At 40.9% G+C, this 19416-nt stretch overlaps 1 protein-coding gene across 1 annotated transcript in view; it reads left to right on the forward strand.

The window, feature by feature from the left end:
• r (carbamoyl-phosphate synthetase 2, aspartate transcarbamylase, and dihydroorotase rudimentary) overlaps positions 1-19416 on the forward strand; it is a 1183622-nt gene that overhangs the window by 1132912 nt on the left and 31294 nt on the right. Inside the window, exon 43 of the mRNA XM_070094236.1 lies at positions 10896-11030. Within this exon, the coding sequence (XP_069950337.1) occupies positions 10896-11030 (135 nt within the window). The remainder of the gene's footprint in view (positions 1-10895; positions 11031-19416) is intronic.

Below are 19416 nucleotides of genomic sequence, written 5' to 3' on the forward strand. Positions count from 1 at the left end.
CTAAAATGATCTTTCTAAAACTCTCTTAGAGTCAGTTGAGTGTCTGAGGTCACTTCAAAGCACTTTTGAAACAGCTTTTGTGTTGAGTTTTTTGAAGTGTGAAATGACCTGCTGGTCCATGGGCTGCAGGAGAGGAGTAGTATTAGGAGGCAAAAACTTAACCTTAATGAAGCTCATGTCCCCAAAAAGTCGCTCTGCCAAGTCTGAAGGATGACCAAGAGCATTGTCTAATACCAGGAGGCACTTAAGGTCCAATTTCTTTTCCATCAGGTAATATTTCACAGCGGGGGCAAATGCATGGTGTAACCAGTCATAGAAAAAGTCCCTAGTGACCTATGCCTTGCTGTTTGCCCTCCACAGCACACACAAATTAGCCTTGAGGACATTATTTTGCCTGAACGCTCTAGGAGTTTCAGAGTGATACACCAATAAAGGCTTCACTTTGCAATCACCACTAGCATTAGCACACATCAAAAGAGTAAGCCTGTCTTTCATATGCTTATGTCCTGGGAGTGCCCTTTCCTCCTGAGTAATGTAGGTCCTGCTTGGCATTTTCTTCCAAAACAGGCCTGTTTCGTCACAATTAAACACTTGTTCAGGTTTCAATTCTTCAATGTCTATGTACTCCCTGAATTCCTTCACATATTTTTTCAGCCGCTTTTTGGTCTGAACTGGTAGCCTCACCATGAATTATCACACTATGTATGCCACTACGATTCTTAAATCTCTCAAACCAACCTTTGCTGTCCTTAAATTCACTCACATCACCACTAGTTTCAGGCATTTTTCTAATTAAATCATCATGCATCTTCCTAGCCTTTTCACATATGATCACTCGAGAGATGCTGTCTCCTGCTATTTGTTTTTCATTTATCCACACCAATAGCAGCCTCTCAACATCATCTATCACTTGCGATCTCTGTTTCAAAAACAAACTTGCACCTTTTGCAAGAATAGCTTCCTTGATTGCCATTTTGTTGGCCAAGATAGTAGAGATGGTTGATTGAGGTTTGGTATACAACCTGGCCAGCTCCGAGACACACACTCCACTTTTGTACTTAGCAATTATCTCTTTCTTTATTTCCATAGTAATTTTTACAATTTTTACCACAGGACTGGCACTAGAAGCTTTCTTGGGGCCCATGGTGACTTATTTTGCAGTTACAAGCACTAAAAACACTGTGATAATATGAAATGTACCGAATGTATGCTTAGATGTGACCGCACTGGCTGGCTTGTAAACACTAGCACCCACGAGGCAGGTGAGGCCACATGTGGGACGCATCCCGGACGAATCTCATAAGGCGAGTTTTTTATCATGAGGCGAGGCAAAATTTTTGCGTTCAAATGCTTCGTATGGCGGATTTAACATAATGCGATGCACTTATAAAGCGGGGGTCCACTGTATTATCATGTATCTCTCTCGCCTGCGTTCGAGGAATACAGATCAAGGATCTTCAACCGTTCCCAGTAGTTTAGGTGCCTTATCACTCTTATGTGTGCCGTGAAAGTTCTTTGTACACTCTCCAGGTCTGCAGTGTTGCCAGCCTTGAAGGGGGCCATTAGTGTGCAGCAGTATTCCAGCCTAGAGAGCACAAGTGATTTGAAGAGAATCATGGGCTTGGCATCTCTAGTTTTGAAGGTTCTCATTATCCATCCTATCATTTTCCTAGTTGTCCTTCACATTACTTTTCCACTCTATTGTATGGTTAGAATTTGTGGTATACCCTGACACATTTTTAATTTCTTCAAGTTTTCCATATCTGAGTAGTTGAAATTTCTCCTCGTTGAACTTCATATTGTTTTGAGTGGCCCATTCAAAGATTTGGTTGATGTCCGCTTGGAGTCTCACAGTATCTTTGATGGAGGTCACTGCCATGGTGGTCCGGGTGTCATCTGCAAAGGAAGACACAGAGCTATGACTTACATCTCTGTCAGAAATGAGGATGAGGAATAGAATGGGAGCAAGTACTGTGCCTTGTGGAACAGAGCTTTTTACCGTGGCTGCCTGGGACTTTACTTTGTTTACTATTACTCTTTGTGTTCTATTTGTCAGGAAGTTGTAGATCCATCTACCAACTTTTCCTGTTATTCCTTTATCATGCATTTTGTGTGCTATTACACCATGGTCACACTTGTTGAAAGCTTTTGCAAAGTTTGTGTATATTACATCTGTATTTTGTTTATCCTCTACAGCATCCAGGACCTAGTCATAATGGTCCAGTAGCTGGGACAGGCAGGAGTGACCTGTTTTAAACCCGTGTTGCCCTGGGTTGTGTAACTGATGGGTATCTAGGTGGTTGGCTATCTTGATTCTTAGAACCCTCTCAAAGATTTTTATGATATGGGATGTTAGTGCTATCGGTCTGTAGTTCTTTGCAATTGCTTTATTGCCACCATTGTGGAGTGGGGCTATGTCTGTTGTTTTTAGTGTGTGTGGGATGACCCCTGTGTCCATGCTCCCTGTCCATAGAATGCTGAAGGCACACGATAGGGACTTCTTGTCGTTTTTGATGAACATGGAGTTCCACGAGTTTGGGCCTGGGGCAGAGTGCGTGGGCATGTTATTAATTGCCTCTTCAAAATCTTGTGGAGTTGTAATAATGTCTGAGAGTTTTAGGATGACCAAATTTTGGGTTTCGTTCGTAAGGAATTCATTTGGATTGTCGACCCTTAGTGGGCAGTGGATCGCTGAACACCGAGTCATATTGGGACTTCAGTATCTCACTCATTTCTTGGCTACTTATTTATTTATTTATTATTAATTTGGACATGATACATAGATGTACAAAGAAATACATTGGACCCCTGCCTTACGAATGCATCGCCTTATGTTAAATCCGCCATACGATACGATACTATGTGCTGCAAAATGCCCTTCTCACACTATACCATTTATTTATTTATTTATTTATTTTATTCACTCATTTATCCATACCTCACCTATGCTATTTGTGCTTGGGGATCAACTGCAGCAACACACCTAAAGCCAATAACCCAACAAAAAGCCGCAGTAAGAATAATCACTAAATCCTATCCCTGGCAACCCTACCCCCACCCCCCCACCCCACTCTTCATAGATCTAAATTTACTCCCTGTTCAGAACATCCACACTTACTGATGTGCAGTCTGTATCTACAGGACCTGGCAGGAAGTGGCAGATGCAGTTCAGTGTAGATAAATGCAAGGTTCTGAAGCTCGGGAGTGTCCATAACACTAGCACTTATAAGTTAAATAATGTAGAACTTAGCCATACAGATTGTGAAAAGGACTTGTGGGTTATGGTAAGCAGTAACCTTAAACCAAGACAGCGATGCCTAAGCATACGTAATAAGGCAAACAGATTACTGGGATTTATATCAAGAAGTGTAAGCAACAGAAGTTCAGCAGTTATATTACAGCTTTATACATCATTAGTAAGGCCTCACCTAGATTATGCAGCCCAGTTCTGGTCTCCATATTACAGAATAGACATAAATTCATTAGAAAACATTCAGTGTAGAATGACTAAATTAATACATAGCATTAGAAATCTTCCTTATGAAGAAAGATTGAAGACCCTTAAATTACATTCACTTGTTAGACGAAGAATGAAGGGAGACATGATCAAAGTGTATAAGTGGAAGATGGATATTAATAAAGGTGATATAGATAAGGTCTTGAGGATATCTCTCCAAGAGAGAACCCACAATAATGGATTCAAATTAGGCAAGTTTAGATTTAGAAAGGATATAGGAAAGTAATGGTTTGGAAATAAGGTAGTTGATAATTGGAACAGTCTACCTAGTTGGGTTATGGAGGCTAAAACCTTGGGTAGTTTCAAATTTAGGTTGGATAAATGCATGAGTGAGAGGGGTTGGATTTGAGTGGGACTTGCATATAAGTGGATAGGGTTAACAGAGCTTATTTCTTGGGTGGCATTGAAAATTGGTTGGGCAAATGTTTTGTTAGTGGGATGGATTGTAAAGAACCTGCCTAGTATGGGCCAACAGGCCTGCTGCAGTGTTCCTCCTTTCATATGTTCTTATGACCTTAAATTCCAATATTAACCTTGACCTAAAATGCTTTCTTGATAGTTGTGACAGGACCCACAGGCATAACACCAGACACAAACATTTCTATGACATTCCCCGTGTCCGACTAAACCTTTACAAAAATTCAATGTATGTCAAAGGCCCTAAAATCTGGAACACCCTACCTGAAAACTCTAGAACTGCAGACACTTTCATCACCTTCAAAACTACCATTAGAAAACATCTTATCTTCCTGATACACCCCGTCAACTAACTACATGAAAACCACCTGGTGATTCACACTTTCATTCACTCACTCACCCATTTAACTATAAACACAGAAATACGAATCTTAATCTTAAAATAATGAATCCTAACTAGTCATAAGTTTGCCTGTGATACTCCAATATAGAAACTGTGTATTGTGCCAAAACAAAAGCATTCACATTGCTAAACTCACAAACTATGATTTAGTCACTTAGCCATAATACCAACTTACTCCATAATTTGTAATAATTTAGAGTTAAGAATTAATCAAAGTCTGCCCGAAATGCCTAGCCATGCTAGGTGTCCTAGTGGCCCCCTCTGTAATTAGTATTTTATAACATGTATATCAAACCCCGCATTGTAATCCTTATAGAGAATAAACTTGATTGATTGATTGACTGATTGATTGATTTGAACGCAAAAATTTTGCCTCGCCTCACGATAAAAAACTCGCCTTACGTGATTCATCTGGGACGCGTCCCACGTGTGGCCTCAGCGCCAGTGTTTACAAGCCAGCCAGTGAGGTCGCATCCACGCATACATTCAGTACATTTCCCCTTATCCCAGTGTTTTTTGTGCTTGTAACTGCAAAATAAGTCACCATGGGCCCCAAGAAAGCTTCTAGTGCCAACCCTGTGGTAAAAAGGGTGAGAATTAGTATGGAAATCAAGAAAGATTTTGAAGGGTTTGGGGCTAACCCTGAGAAGCCTATGCCAGTTGTGGAATCCAATGTGCCTACTTCAAAGATTAAGAAAATGTGTGCAAAGTGGGTTGAAGTGCAAACCTTTACGGATAAAAATCACCCTAAGACACCTATTGCAAGCCGTGCTGGTGACTATTACAATGAAAATGTTGTGGCCCATTTTAGGCAAATCTTAAAGGAACAGGAGGTACAGACCTCTATGGACAGATTTGTTGTGCGACAGAGGTCCAGGGACTCTCAAGCTGGTCTTAGTGGCATTAAAAGAAGGGAAGTAACCCCGGAAAAGGACTTGGTACCTCAAGTCCTAATGGAAGGGGATTCCCCTTCTAAACAATAACTTCCACACACTCCCCTCCCCCCATCCCATCAATCATCACCAGATCTTCAATAAAGATAAGTGTCATGTATTCCATTCTTAGTAGAGTAGTAACTGTGCATATCTTCTTCAGTTTGTATGTATTTAAATTAATATTTCATGTGGTAAAATTTTTTTTTTTTTCGTATTTTGGGGTGTCTTGCACGGATTAATTTGATTTCCATTATTTCTTATGGGGAAAATTAATTCGCCTTACGATAATTTCGGCTTACGATGAGCTCTCAGGATCGGATTAATATCGTAAGATGGGGGTCCACTGTACAGTGGTTAAGTGTAGCATGCCAAAAGCCCCTTGTATGCAGAGCATTATGGGCAGGCTTAAAATTAACTTAGATTAACTAAGCAATGATATATTCAGTGGTAAAAATTATAGTAAACAAATAACAATTAAGCACAAATGAGTATTTCAAAGTCAGGTCATATGGTCATTTGCTGAGTTGCTGAGCATTCAATAGAATGGAGTATTCTATTAGGTAATGTAATGAAAAAAAAAGTTTGATATTGTCACAGGTTATACATTTATGAGATACAGTTATTCAGTATTTATTTAGTTGTGGGTGAGTAAGTGATTTTTAAGAAGAGACTTGAATTTATAAACAGACAGTGTTTCTTTTATATTCACAGGTAATGAATTCCAGATTTTTGGGCCTTTTATGTGCATTGAGTTTTTACATAGTGTGAGATGGACACGAGGAACATCAAAGAGTGATCTGTGCCTTGTATTATGGTCATATGTTCTGTTGAGGTTGGTAAGGAGACATTTGAGGGGAGGGTTTATATCTGAGTTGAGTTTTCTATGTATGTAATAGGTGCAGTAATAAGTATGGATGTTTTGTACGGTGAGTAGGTTTAGAGTTTTGAATATTGGCGGAGTGTGCTGCCTATAGTGGGAATTTGTTATCATTCTGACTGCAGCCTTTTGTTGGGTAATTAATGGTCTGAGATGGTTTATTGTTGTTGAGCCCTATGCACAAAATGTATGTCCTATTCCAGCCTAAGTAGGGGCCCAATACTGGATGTTGTTTTTCATTTAGATTTGACATAAGACAAGAAATATTTTTTTTTGTTTGTTTTCAATTTCCTTTATGGCTTTTAGTTCTTCCTGTGATTCTTGTCTCCTATAAGATTCCTTCAGCTTAAGTTTGATATTTGCAATTTCATTGACTAGTGCTTCCCTTCATATTTCAAATATATTGGCCCCACTCAGCAGCTCTGTGACTCTCTTTCTAGTTTACTTCTTCTCTTTCTTTTTCTTAACCCTTTGACTGTCGCGGCCGTATATATACGTCTTACGAGGTACCGTGTTTGACGTATATATACTCATAAATTCTAGCGGCTTCAAATCAAGAAGGAGAAAGCTGGTAGACCCACATGTAAGTGAATGGGTCCGTGTGGTCAGTGTGCGCCACATAAAAAAAATCCTGGAGCATGCAGTGCATAATGAGAAAAAAAAACTCCGACCGTTATTTTTAATTAAAATGCCGACTTTGTGGTCTATTTTCGTATAGTATTTATGGTTGTATTCTCGTTTTCTTGGTCTTGTTTGATAGAATGGAAAACATATTATAGAAAAAGAGATGATTTTGATTTTACTATAAAAAGAACCTGGAAATGGAGCTCAAATTAGGGGAAATGTTTGATTTTTGCCGATGTTCAAAAGTAAACAAATGATGTCATTGTCCAATAAATGTCCAACTAGCCATTCTGATATGCAGTCATGAATGGGTTGATGTTATTTATACAATTATTACAGTATTGGAGCAGTCTGCATAATAGTAAATCTTCTATTTTTTGTTTGAATAAAAATTCAAAATAGAAAGCAAGAGTAATATCAGAGGGGCCTGGAGACATGACTGATGAACAAAGAAAATGTTATTTTAGAGCCAGGAATGTCTGCATTGTTCATTCTGGACCTTATTTTGAAGTTGTCATATTTTTTAATTTTCATGAAATTGGCCAAATTGCAAATTTCTGACCACGTTATTGGGTAGTTGAAATTGGTAAATGGGCAGTTTCTTGTACTCAATCGATAGAAAAAAACGGAGTTCTAAAGAAATAGCTATGAGTTTGGTCGACTGGAACAATGGAATTAGCCGAAAATAGGGGTCAAAGTGGGCGAAATCGCCGATTTGTAAATATCGCCAAGGTCGCTAACTTCGTGAGAGCTTAATTCCGTCAGTTTTCCATCAAATTTCGTTTTTTTGGTGTCATTACAATCGGGAAAAGATTCTCTATCATTTCGTAAGAAAAAATATTTTGTGACACCAGGAGGCGCCTCAGGATTGGGGGTTGTGACAGTCAAGGGGTTAATGGAATGTTTCTTGAGCAGATCTCAAGAACCACAGAATTAATTTTTTCAAGGCAGGTTTGGGTCCGTGTTGTTTAGGATATCTTCCCAGCTTGTTTCATTTAGGACATGGTTTACTTGATCCCATTGCATGCTTTTGTTATTGAAATTGATTTCGTGAAGAGACCTTCATGACTGCTTACATATTGCTGGTCCGGAGCCCTGTGCATACATGTCTGTACCTCTATTATGTTGTGATCTGAGTGAATTGTCTTTGATAGTTATATTACGTATCAGAGCATTGTTAGTGAAGATGAGGTGCAGCATATTTTCTAGTCTTGTAGGCTCTTCTATTTGCTGGTTTAAGGTGAATTTGTTGCAGAGATTTAATAGTTTGTGTGTATGTGAATTTTCATCTGAGCTGCCTCCTATATCCATGTGTAACCTACCCCCCTCCCTCATTCAGTTAAACTAATATAATCTATACAGTCCACAATTAATTAGTAGCGCCGTACTTGTGGGTGCTATCCAATTCATACTGGTCTCGGATAGATATAGGTAAGATTGTGAGGTTGAAGGAACCACCTGCAGTGACCAGGGGTGGCTAAGTTTTCTCACATGTCTACACGGGGTGACCACGGTAAACAATATGGTTGTTGTCTCCCAATGAGATTACTTGTATGAATGTAATGTTGAGGTACATACCAGTAACCCCTATAAAATTTTCCAATGTATATATAAAACATGAAATAACTTTTAAAAACACTTGAAACTTTGGAGTTTCCAGACATAATGGAGAGGCTTAGTGCTTACGGATCTCACAGAGAATGTAAACAAACCTGGTGGGGCGCAGTGACTGTATTAGAAAGCGAGTTTTGGTCATAATTTGAAATGACCGTATTAGCGGAACGCTGTAAAGTGGGGCCCTACTGTACATCATTTGAGGCATTTAGTAGTTCCAAACATACCAGTGACTCTTTGACGTACAGGCCAACCCTCCCCCCACCCCCTTCCCTTTTGCCTGTTCACTCTGTCGCATCTGTATAGGTTGTAACCCAGGATCCATATTTAGCTCTACTTAGCTCTAGTACTAACAATGGTGCCTTCACCAGTTATTTCTGGTATTTTATCTTCACTATTCCTTGGGGCATCCCTTTGTTTACTATCTCCAGTGGCATTGCTAATTTGTAACATTGTGTTTTGCATGTCCTTGTCTACTTAAGTGGATGTGATCTGACCTGACTATGTGGGTCATTGGTTTAAGCCAGGAGGTGACTTGGACCTGCCTCACATGGGCCAGGGGGTGGTAGTGGACCTAAATGTTAAAGTAGGAGACACATTTAGAGAGGGTGTAGTAGGTAAGTTTGGGGTGCCAGGTGTAAATGATAATGGGAGCCCTTTGATTAAACTTCATATGGAAAGTGGTTTAATTGTAGGTAATACATATTTTAAGAAAAAGAGGATAAATAAGTATACAAGATATGATGTAGGGCGAAATGACAGAAGTTTGTTGGACTATGTATTGGTAGATAAAAGACTGTTGGGTAGACATCAGGATGTACATGTTTATAAAGGAGCCACAGATATATCAGATCATTTTTTAGTTGTAGCTACAGTGAGAGTAAAAGGTAGATAGGGCACAAGGTAATATCACAGGGAATAAGTCTGTTGAGTATACCTGGTAAAGTGTATGGTACAGTTATTATTGAGAGAATTAAGAGTAAGCTGGAGAGTAGGATAGCAGATGAACAAGGAGGCTTTAGGAAAGGTAGGGGGTGTGTAGACCAAGTGTTTACAGTGAAACATATAGGTGAACAATATTTAGACAAGGGTAAAGAGGTTTTTGTGGCATTTATGAATTTGGAAAAGGTGTACGACAGGGTGGATAGAGGGCAATGTGGCAGATGTTGCAAGTGTTTGGAATAAGAGGTAGGTTACTGAAAGCAGTGAAGAGATTTTACGAGGATAGTGAGGCTCAGGTTAGAGTATGTAGGAGAGAGGGAAATTATTTCCGAGCAAAAGTTGGCCTTAGACAAGGATGTGTGATGTCACCATTGTTGTTCATTATATTTATAGATGGGGTTGTAAGAGAAGTGTTCACAAGAGGTGTGGGGTTAAGAGATAAAGAATCTAACACAAAGTGGGAGTTGTCACAGTTGCTCTTTGCTGATGACATTGTGCTTTTGAGAGATTCTGAAGAGAAGTTGCAGAGGTTGGTGGATGAGTTTCGTAGGGTATGTAAAAGAAGGAAATTAAAAGTGAATATAGGAAAGAATAAGGTGATAAGGATAAACATATTAGGTAACGAAAGATTGGATGCCAGATTGGAGGGAGAGAGTATGGAGGAGGTGAATGTATTCAGATATTTAGGAGTGAACGTGTCAGCAGATGGGTCTGTGAAAGATGAGGTGAATCATAGAATTAAGGAGGGGACAAAGGTGAGTAGTGTTCTTAGGAGTCTTTGGAGACAAAGAATTTTGTCCATTGAAGCAAAGAGGGAAATGTGTGGGAGTATAGTTATATCAATGCTCTTATATGGGTGTGAAGCATGGGTGGCGAATGTTGCAACAAAGAGAAGGCTGGAGGCAGTAGATATGTCATGTCTGAGGGCAATGTGTGGTGTGAATGCAGAGAATTCATAGTTTGGAGATTAGGAGGTGTGGGATTACCCAAAACTGTCATCCAGAGGGCTGAGGAGGGGTTGTTGAGGTGGTCCGGACATGTAGAGACATTGGTACAAAATAGAATGATTTCGAGAGTGTATAAATCTGTAGTGGAGGGGAGGTGGGGTAGGGATCAGCCTAGGAAAGATTGGAGGGAAGGGGTAAAGGAGGTTTTGTGTATGAGGGGCTTGGACTTCCAGCAAGCATGCGTGAGCATGTTAGATAGGAGTGAATGAAGACGAATGGTTTTTAGGACTTGACATGCTGTTGGAGTGTGAACAAGGTAACATAAATGACGGAATTCAGGGAATCTGGCAGGCCGGACTTCAGTCCTGGAGATGGGGAGTACAGTGCCTGCACTCTAAAGGAGGGGTGTTAATGTTGCAGCTTTATAACTGTAGTGCAGTTGTGCCTCTGGCAAGACAGTGATGGAGCGAATGTTGAAAGTTTTTCTTTATCGGGCAACCCTGCCTTGGTGGGAGATGGCCGATGTGTTAATAAATAAATAATTATCCTTAAACTATATTTAGCAATTAGCATATTGCCTTTGCTTAATGAAAATAATCTGTGTTTGATCATATTTCAGCGTGCTGCAGCAGTGAGTCGTCGTCCAGTGATTAATGCCGGTGATGGTGTGGGAGAGCATCCTACACAGGCACTACTTGATGTGTTTGCCATCAGGGAAGAGATCGGCACTGTTAATGGTCTCATTATCACCATGGTGAGTGTGTTAGGTTTTAGGGGATGAGGTTGATACTTACATTCTTGTGTAATGAAGTCACAGTGCTGTGGCTGGAAGAATTCAAAACTAAGCCACAGTACCATGCCTGGATCAACTCAAAACTAACTTAGAGTATCCTTGCTGGAACAATTCATAACTACCCACACTTTGGAAAGGAAAATGTGATGAGATTTCATTTTGTCTTCGATTAGAGACAGTGGTCCAGGACTGACCAGATCATCATACTCCAAAGTTTCCTTTGCAAATTGTGTATTACTTTTAAATGATTGTGTTATGACTGTTTACACATATAATATCTAACTAACACTAAATAACAGGCACCCTCCTATTGTCCATCCACTTACTATGTTTCCACCAGTTTGAGATTCCCATTTTTTTTTTTTATCTTCTCCTTTTGCTCTGAAGGTTCCTTACCTTTTGCCGCTACTCTTCTCTAACCATGCGCTGTCTCTCACCATGGTTGTTCAGTATATTTATAGATGGGGTTGTAAGAGAAGTGAATGCTCGGGTGTTGGCAAGAGGTGTGGGATTGAGAGATAAAGAATCTAACATGAAGTGGGAGTTGTCACAGTTGCTTTTGGCTGATGATACTGTGATTTGGGTGATTCTGAAGAGAAGTTGCAGAGATTGGCAGATGAATTTGGGAGGGTGTGTAAAAGAAAGAAATTTAAAGTGAATGTAGGAAAGAGCAAGTTTATGAGAATAAAAAAAATTAAGTAATGAAAGATTGAACATCAGATTGGTGGGAGGGAGGGAGTACGGAGGAAGTGAATGTGTTCAGATATTTGGGAGTTGGCTTGTCAGCAGATGGGTCTGTGAAAGACGAGGTGAATCATAGAATTGATAAAGGGTAAAAGGTGAGTGGTGCACAGATTCCTCTGTGCACCACTCACAAAGAATGTTATCCATGGAAGCAAAGAGGGGAATGTATGAGAGTATAGTGGTACCAACACTCTTATATGGGTGTGAAACATGGGTGATGAATGTTGCAATGAGGAGAAGGCTGGAGGCAGTGGAGATGTAATGTCTGAAGTCAATGTGTGGTGTGAATATTATGCAGAGAATTCGTAGTTTGGAAATTAAAAGGAGCAGGGTTTCTAAAAGTATTATCTGGTGGGCTGAGGAGGGGTTGTTGAGGTGGTTTGGACATTTAGAGAGGAAGGAACAAAACAGAATGACTTGGAGGATATATAAATCTGTAGCAGGAGGAGGGCAGGGTAGGGGTCATCCTAGAAAAGGTTGGAGGGAGGGGTTAAAGGTTTTGTCTTCAAGGGGCTCAGATTTCCAGTAAGCGTGCATGAGCATGTTAGATAGGAGCAAGTGGAGACAAATGATTTTTATGACTTGGCATGCTGTTGGAGTGTGAGCAAAGTAACATTTATTAAGGGATTCAGGGAAACTGGTTAGCCAGACTTAAATCCTGGAGGTGGGAAGCACAGTGCCTACAAACCACAGTATGGGTGGGGGATTGAATTCATGGCAAGTGAGTTCAGTCTCCACCAGTACCGTGGCTTGTTTGTAATTGTGTTATTATGATTTTGTGAGTCACAGTGCCTGCACTCTGAAGGAGTGGAAATGTGTTGCAGTTTTTGAACTGTGGTATCAGTACGCCTCTGTCTTTTTTTTGGGTGACCCTGCCTCGGTAAGAGATGGTCGATGTGTTAAAAAAAAAGTTACATGATGTGGTAAGCATTCTTACAGAATAATTTTGTAATTCATGGGTACAAGGAGCTTGAATGAACAATGTTAACCTCTTAACTGTGGAATACATGGAAAATAAAATTGTGTTTGTGGGAAGATTTTGAATAAAAAATCTTAATTTGAAAGAGTATATTTTTCTGAAATGATTAAGATTAAAATGAGTGGAATCTGATAACAAAACAGCACTCAAAATTGTATACCTGGAGAGGGTTTCAGGGGTTAATACCCCCGAAACCCAGACCAGGCCTCAAATGAGGCCTGATCTGAGACCAAGCCTTGTGGTGGATCAGGGTCTGATCAACCAGGCTGTTACTGCTGGCCACACACAAACTAATGTATGAACCACAACCCAGCTGGTCAGATACTGACTTTAGGTGCTTCTCCAGTGCCTTCTTGAAGACAGCCAGGGTTCTATTGATAATCCCCCTTATGTATGCTGAGAGGCAGTTGAACAGTCTTGGGCCCTGGACACTTATAGTGTTGTCTCTCAGTGTACTCGTGACACCCCTGCTTTTCATTGGGGGAATGTTGTATCTGCTGCCGAGTCTTTTGCTTTCATAGGGAGTGATTTTTGTGTGCAGGTTTGGTACCACTCCCTCCAGGTCCTTCCAATTGTTTATTATCATGTATCTCTCTTGCCTGCATTCCAGGGAATACAGATCAAGGACCTTCAACCGTTTCCAGTAATTTAGGTGCCTTATCATACTTAGGTGTGCCGTGAAAGTTCTCCGGGTCAGCAATTTTGCCTACCTTGAAGGGGGCAATTAGTGTACAGCAGTATTCCATCCTAGAGAGAACAAGCAATTTGAAGAGAATGATCATGGGCTTGGCATCCCTAATTTTGAAGGTTCTCATTATCCATCCTATCATTTTCCTAGCAGATGAGGTAGATACATTGTTGTGGTCTTCGAAGGCGAGATCCTCTGACATTATCACTCCTAGGTCCTTCACATTACTTTTTCGCTCTGTTGTATGGTTAGAATTTGTCATATACCCTGATACAGTTTTAATTTCCTCAAGTTTTCCATATCTGAATAGTTGAAATTTTTCTTCATTAAACTTCATAGCAATTCGGATGTCATCCACAGAGGAAGACATAGAGCTATGGCTTACATCTCTGTCTATGTCAGATGTGAGGATGAGGAATTGAATGGGAGTACTGTGCCTTGTGGAACAGAGCTTTTCACTGTACCTGCCTCAGACTTTACTCTGTTGACTAATACTCTTTGTGTTCTATTTATCATGAAGTTATAGATCCATCTACCAACTTTTCCTGTTATTCCTTTATCACACATTTTGTGTGCTATTACACCATGGTCACACTTGTCGAAAGCTTTTGCAAAGTCTGTGTATACTACATCTGTATTTTGTTTATCCTTTACAGCATCCAGGACCTTGTCATAGTGGTCCAGTAGCTAGGAGAGGCAGGAGCGATCTGCTCTAAACCCGTGTTGCCTTGGGTTGCATAATTGATGGGTATCTAGGTGGTTGGTGATCTTGCTTCTTAGAACCCTTTCAAAGATTTTTATGATATGAGATGTTAGTGTTTTTGGTCTGTAGTTCTTTGAAATTACTTTTCTGCCACCTTTGTAGAGTGGGGCTATGTCTGTTGTTTTTAGTGAGTGTGGGATGATCTCCTGTGTCTATGCTCCCTCTCCACAGAATACTGACAGCATGTGACAGGGGCTTCATGCAGTTCTTGACAAACACAGAGTTCCATGAGTCTGGGCCTGGGCCACTGTTATGTTGTTGTCCCTTGTTTACTTTGATTGTATGGTTCTCGCTACGTGTTCTAGTGTGGGGTAGCTTTTTACATGAAGGCCTTAAAAGTCTAGGGTAATACAGTGGAACCACGGGTTACAAACACCCCACCATGTGAATTTTTCAGGATGCGAACTCTCGTTCGGTTGAATTTTTGCTTCAGGATACGAAAGAAATTTCAGGATGCGAACTTCCCCTTCAAGGGAGGTTCCTTAAATAAGTAAATATTGTAAATAAATAAAATATATATTTCTTTGCAAAGGTTACAATGTGTGTTTACATATCATAATATGACTGGAGCAAAGAAAGCCACTATCATGCCGAGGCATTTCGGGCAAAAATGCCTACTTAAGACTACTTAAGTCTAGACAGGTGCAAAATGTACTAGTAGTAGTTACCAATGTTTTGCTGATAGTGGTGCCAGCTACTGGCAGCCTTTTGAAGTTTCACCTTACTGTTATTATTACTATTATATTGTATTATTATTATTGTTATAATAATGATTATTATTATTATTATTGTAGTAGTAGTAGTAGTAGTAGACATACGTATGTGGTCAGGGGCTCTTGAGCTAGGGAATTTGATCTGTGCTCCAGGTCCCTAAATTAATAATAATAATAATAATAATTATTATTATTATACATACTAATAACAATGATAATACATAATAAATACATATAATACGTATAATGATAATATAATAGTACATGTATGTAATAATATTTATTTTTATTTTATTAACACACTGGCCGATTCCCACCAAGGCAGGGTGGCCCGAAAAAGAAAAACTTTCACCATCAAAATAACAAAATACCTTTCATCCGTGGACTGCTTGCAGAGGCAAAGGCAATGTTCGCGGCTTTCACTGAGACCCACATAAAGGATCACTTGGACAACGAAATATGGATCCCAGGTTACAACCTATACAGATGTGACAGAGTGAACAGGCAAAAGGGGGGGGTTGGCCTGTACATTGCAGAGTCACTTGTTTGCACAGAACTGCTTAATGCCTCAAATGATGTAGTGGAAGTTTTAGCAGTAAAGGTCAAGAACCAAAACCTAGTCATTGTGGTAGTCTACAAGCCTCCGGATGCAACATCCCAGCAATTCCAGGAACAGCTGTTAAAAATTGACCACTGTCTGGAAAATCTTCCAGCTCCTGCACCCAACATCTTGCTCCTGGGGGATTTCAACTTAAGGCACCTAAAATGGAGGAATATAGCAAATAATATTGTTGCAGTAATAACACCAGGAGGCAGCTCTGATGAAAACTCACACTCGCACGAGCTTTTAAATCTCTGCACAAAATTCAATTTAAACCAGCAAATAATAGAGCCTACTAGACTGGAGAATACACTAGACCTCATCTTCACTAACAATGATGATCTGATAAGAAATGTCACCATATCAAAAACAATATACTCAGATCACAACATAATTGAGGTTCAGACATGTATGCGTGGAGCCCCAGACCGACAAAATGAGACTAGTCACGAGGGAGCATTCACCAAATTCAACTTCAATAACAAAAACATAAAGTGGGACCAAGTAAACCAAGTCCTAACCGATATAAGCTGGGAAGATACACTAAGCAACACAGACCCCAACTTATGCCTAGAACAGATTAACTCGGTGGCACTCGATGTATGCACAAGGCTTATTCCTCTAAGAAAAAGGAGGAGTAGATGTAAAATAGAAAGAGACAGGCGCTCCCTTTACAGGCGACGGAAAAGAATAACAGAGCGGCTAAAAGAGGTCAATATATCTGAAATGCGTAGGGAGACACTGGTCAGAGAAATAGCAAGCATCGAACTTAAGCTAAAAGAATCCTTTAGGAGTCAGGAATCGCGGGAAGAACTAAAAGCCATAAATGAAATCGAAAGAAACCCAAAGTATTTCTTCTCCTATGCCAAATCAAAATCGAGAACAACGTCCAGTATTGGGCCCCTACTTAAACAAGATGGGTCCTACACAGATGACAGCAAGGAAATGAATGAGCTACTCAAGTCCCAATATGACTCAGTTTATAGCAAGCCGCTAACCAGACTGAGAGTCGAAGATCAAAATGAATTTTTTATGAGAGAGCCACAAAATTTGATTAACACAAGCCTATCCGATGTTATCCTGACGCCAAATGACTTCGAACAGGCGATAAATGACATGCCCATGCACTCTGCCCCAGGGCCAGACTCATGGAACTCTGTGTTCATCAAGAACTGCAAGAAGCCCCTATCACGAGCCTTTTCCATCCTATGGAGAGGGAGCATGGACACGGGGGTCGTCCCTCAGTTACTAAAAAACACAGACATAGCCCCACTCCACAAAGGGGGCAGTAAAGCAATAGCAAAGAACTACAGACCAATAGCACTAACATCCCATATCATAAAAATCTTTGAAAGGGTCCTAAGAAGCAAGATCACCACCCATCTAGAAACCCATCAGTTACACAACCCAGGGCAACATGGGTTTAGAACAGGTCGCTCCTGTCTGTCTCAACTATTGGATCACTACGACAAGGTCCTAAATGCACTAGAAGACAAAAAGAATGCAGATGTAATATATACAGACTTTGCAAAAGCCTTCGACAAGTGTGACCATGGCGTAATAGCGCACAAAATGCGTGCTAAAGGAATAACAGGAAAAGTCGGTCGATGGATCTATAATTTCCTCACTAACAGAACACAGAGAGTAGTCGTCAACAGAGTAAAGTCCGAGGCAGCTACGGTGAAAAGCTCTGTTCCACAAGGCACAGTACTAGCTCCCATCTTGTTCCTCATCCTCATATCCGACATAGACAAGGATGTCAGCCACAGCACCGTGTCTTCCTTTGCAGATGACACCCGAATCTGCATGACAGTGTCTTCCATTGCAGACACTGCAAGGCTCCAGGCGGACATCAACCAAATCTTTCAGTGGGCTGCAGAAAACAATATGAAGTTCAACGATGAGAAATTTCAATTACTCAGATATGGTAAACATGAGGAAATTAAATCTTCATCAGAGTACAAAACAAATTCTGGCCACAAAATAGAGCGAAACACCAACGTCAAAGACCTGGGAGTGATTATGTCGGAGGATCTCACCTTCAAGGACCATAACATTGTATCAATCGCATCTGCTAGAAAAATGACAGGATGGATAATGAGAACCTTCAAAACTAGGGATGCCAAGCCCATGATGACACTCTTCAGGTCACTTGTTCTATCTAGGCTGGAATATTGCTGCACTCTAACAGCACCTTTCAAGGCAGGTGAAATTGCCGACCTAGAAAATGTACAGAGAACTTTCACGGCGCGCATAACGGAGATAAAACACCTCAATTACTGGGAGCGCTTGAGGTTTCTAAACCTGTATTCCCTGGAATGCAGGAGGGAGAGATACATGATTATATACACCTGGAAAATCCTAGAGGGACTAGTACCGAACTTGCACACGAAAATCACTCGCTACGAAAGCAAAAGACTTGGCAGACGATGCACCATCCCCCCAATGAAAAGCAGGGGTGTCACTAGCACGTTAAGAGACCATACAATAAGTGTCAGGGGCCCGAGACTGTTCAACTGCCTCCCAGCACACATAAAGGGGATTACCAACAGACCCCTGGCAGTCTTCAAGCTGGCACTGGACAAGCACCTAAAGTCAGTTCCTGATCAGCCAGGCTGTGGCTCGTACGTTGGTTTGTGTGCAGCCAGCAGCAACAGCCTGGTTGATCAGGGGCTGATCCACCAGGAGGCCTGGTCACAGACCGGGCCGCGGGGGCGTTGACCCCCGAAACTCTCTCCAGGTAAACTCCAGGTAATCATTCACTCCATCACTGTCTTGCCAGAAGGGTGCTTTACACTACAGTTTTTAAACTGCAACATTAACACCCCTCCTTCAGAGTGCAGGCACTGTACTTCCCATCTTCAGGACTCAAGTCCGGCCTGCCGGTTTCCCTGAATCCCTTCATAAATGTTACTTTGCTCACACTCCAACAGCACGTCAAGTATTAAAAGCCATTTGTCTCCATTCACTCCTATTATACATGCTCACGCATGCCTGCTGGAAGTCCAAGCCCCTCGCACACAAAACCTCCTTTACCCCCTCCCTCCAACCTTTCCTAGGCTGACCCCCTACCCTGCCTTCCTTCCACTACAGACTGATACACTCTTGAAATCATTCTGTTTCGCTCCATTCTCTCTACATGTCCGAACCACCTCAACAACCCTTCCTCAGCCCTCTGGACAAGTTTTGGCAATCTCGCACCTCCTTCTAACTTCCAAACTACCTTTCATAGACCCATCCGCTGACACGTCCACTCCCAAATATCTGAATACTTTCACCTCCTCCATACTCTCTCCCTCCAATCTGATATCCAATCTTTCATCACCCAATATTTTTTGTTATCCTCATAACCTTACCCTTTCCTGTATTCACTTTTAATTTTCTTCTTTTGCATACCCTACCAAATTCATCCACCAACCTCTGCAACTTCTCTTCAGAATCTCCCAAGAGCACAGTGTCATCAGCAAAGAGCAACTGTGACAACTCCCACTTTGTGTGATTCTTTATCTTTTAACTCCACACCTCTTGCCAAGACCCTCGCATTTACTTCTCTTACAACCCCATCTATAAATATATTAAACAACCACGGTGACATCAAACATCCTTGTCTAAGGCCTACTTTTACTGGGAAATAATCTCCCTCTTTTCTACATACTCTAACTTGAGCCTCACTATCCTCGTAAAAACTCTTCACTGCTTTCAGTAACCTACCTCCTACACCATACACCTGCAACATCTGCCACATTGCCCCCCTATCCACCCTGTCATACACCTTTTCCAAATCCATAAATGCCACAAAAACCTCTTTAGCCTTATGTAAATACTGTTCACTTATATGTTTCACTGTAAACACCTGGTC

Source organism: Cherax quadricarinatus, chromosome 45 (genome assembly GCF_038502225.1).
Source record: "Cherax quadricarinatus isolate ZL_2023a chromosome 45, ASM3850222v1, whole genome shotgun sequence".
Classification (NCBI taxonomy): Eukaryota; Metazoa; Arthropoda; class Malacostraca; order Decapoda; family Parastacidae; genus Cherax; species Cherax quadricarinatus.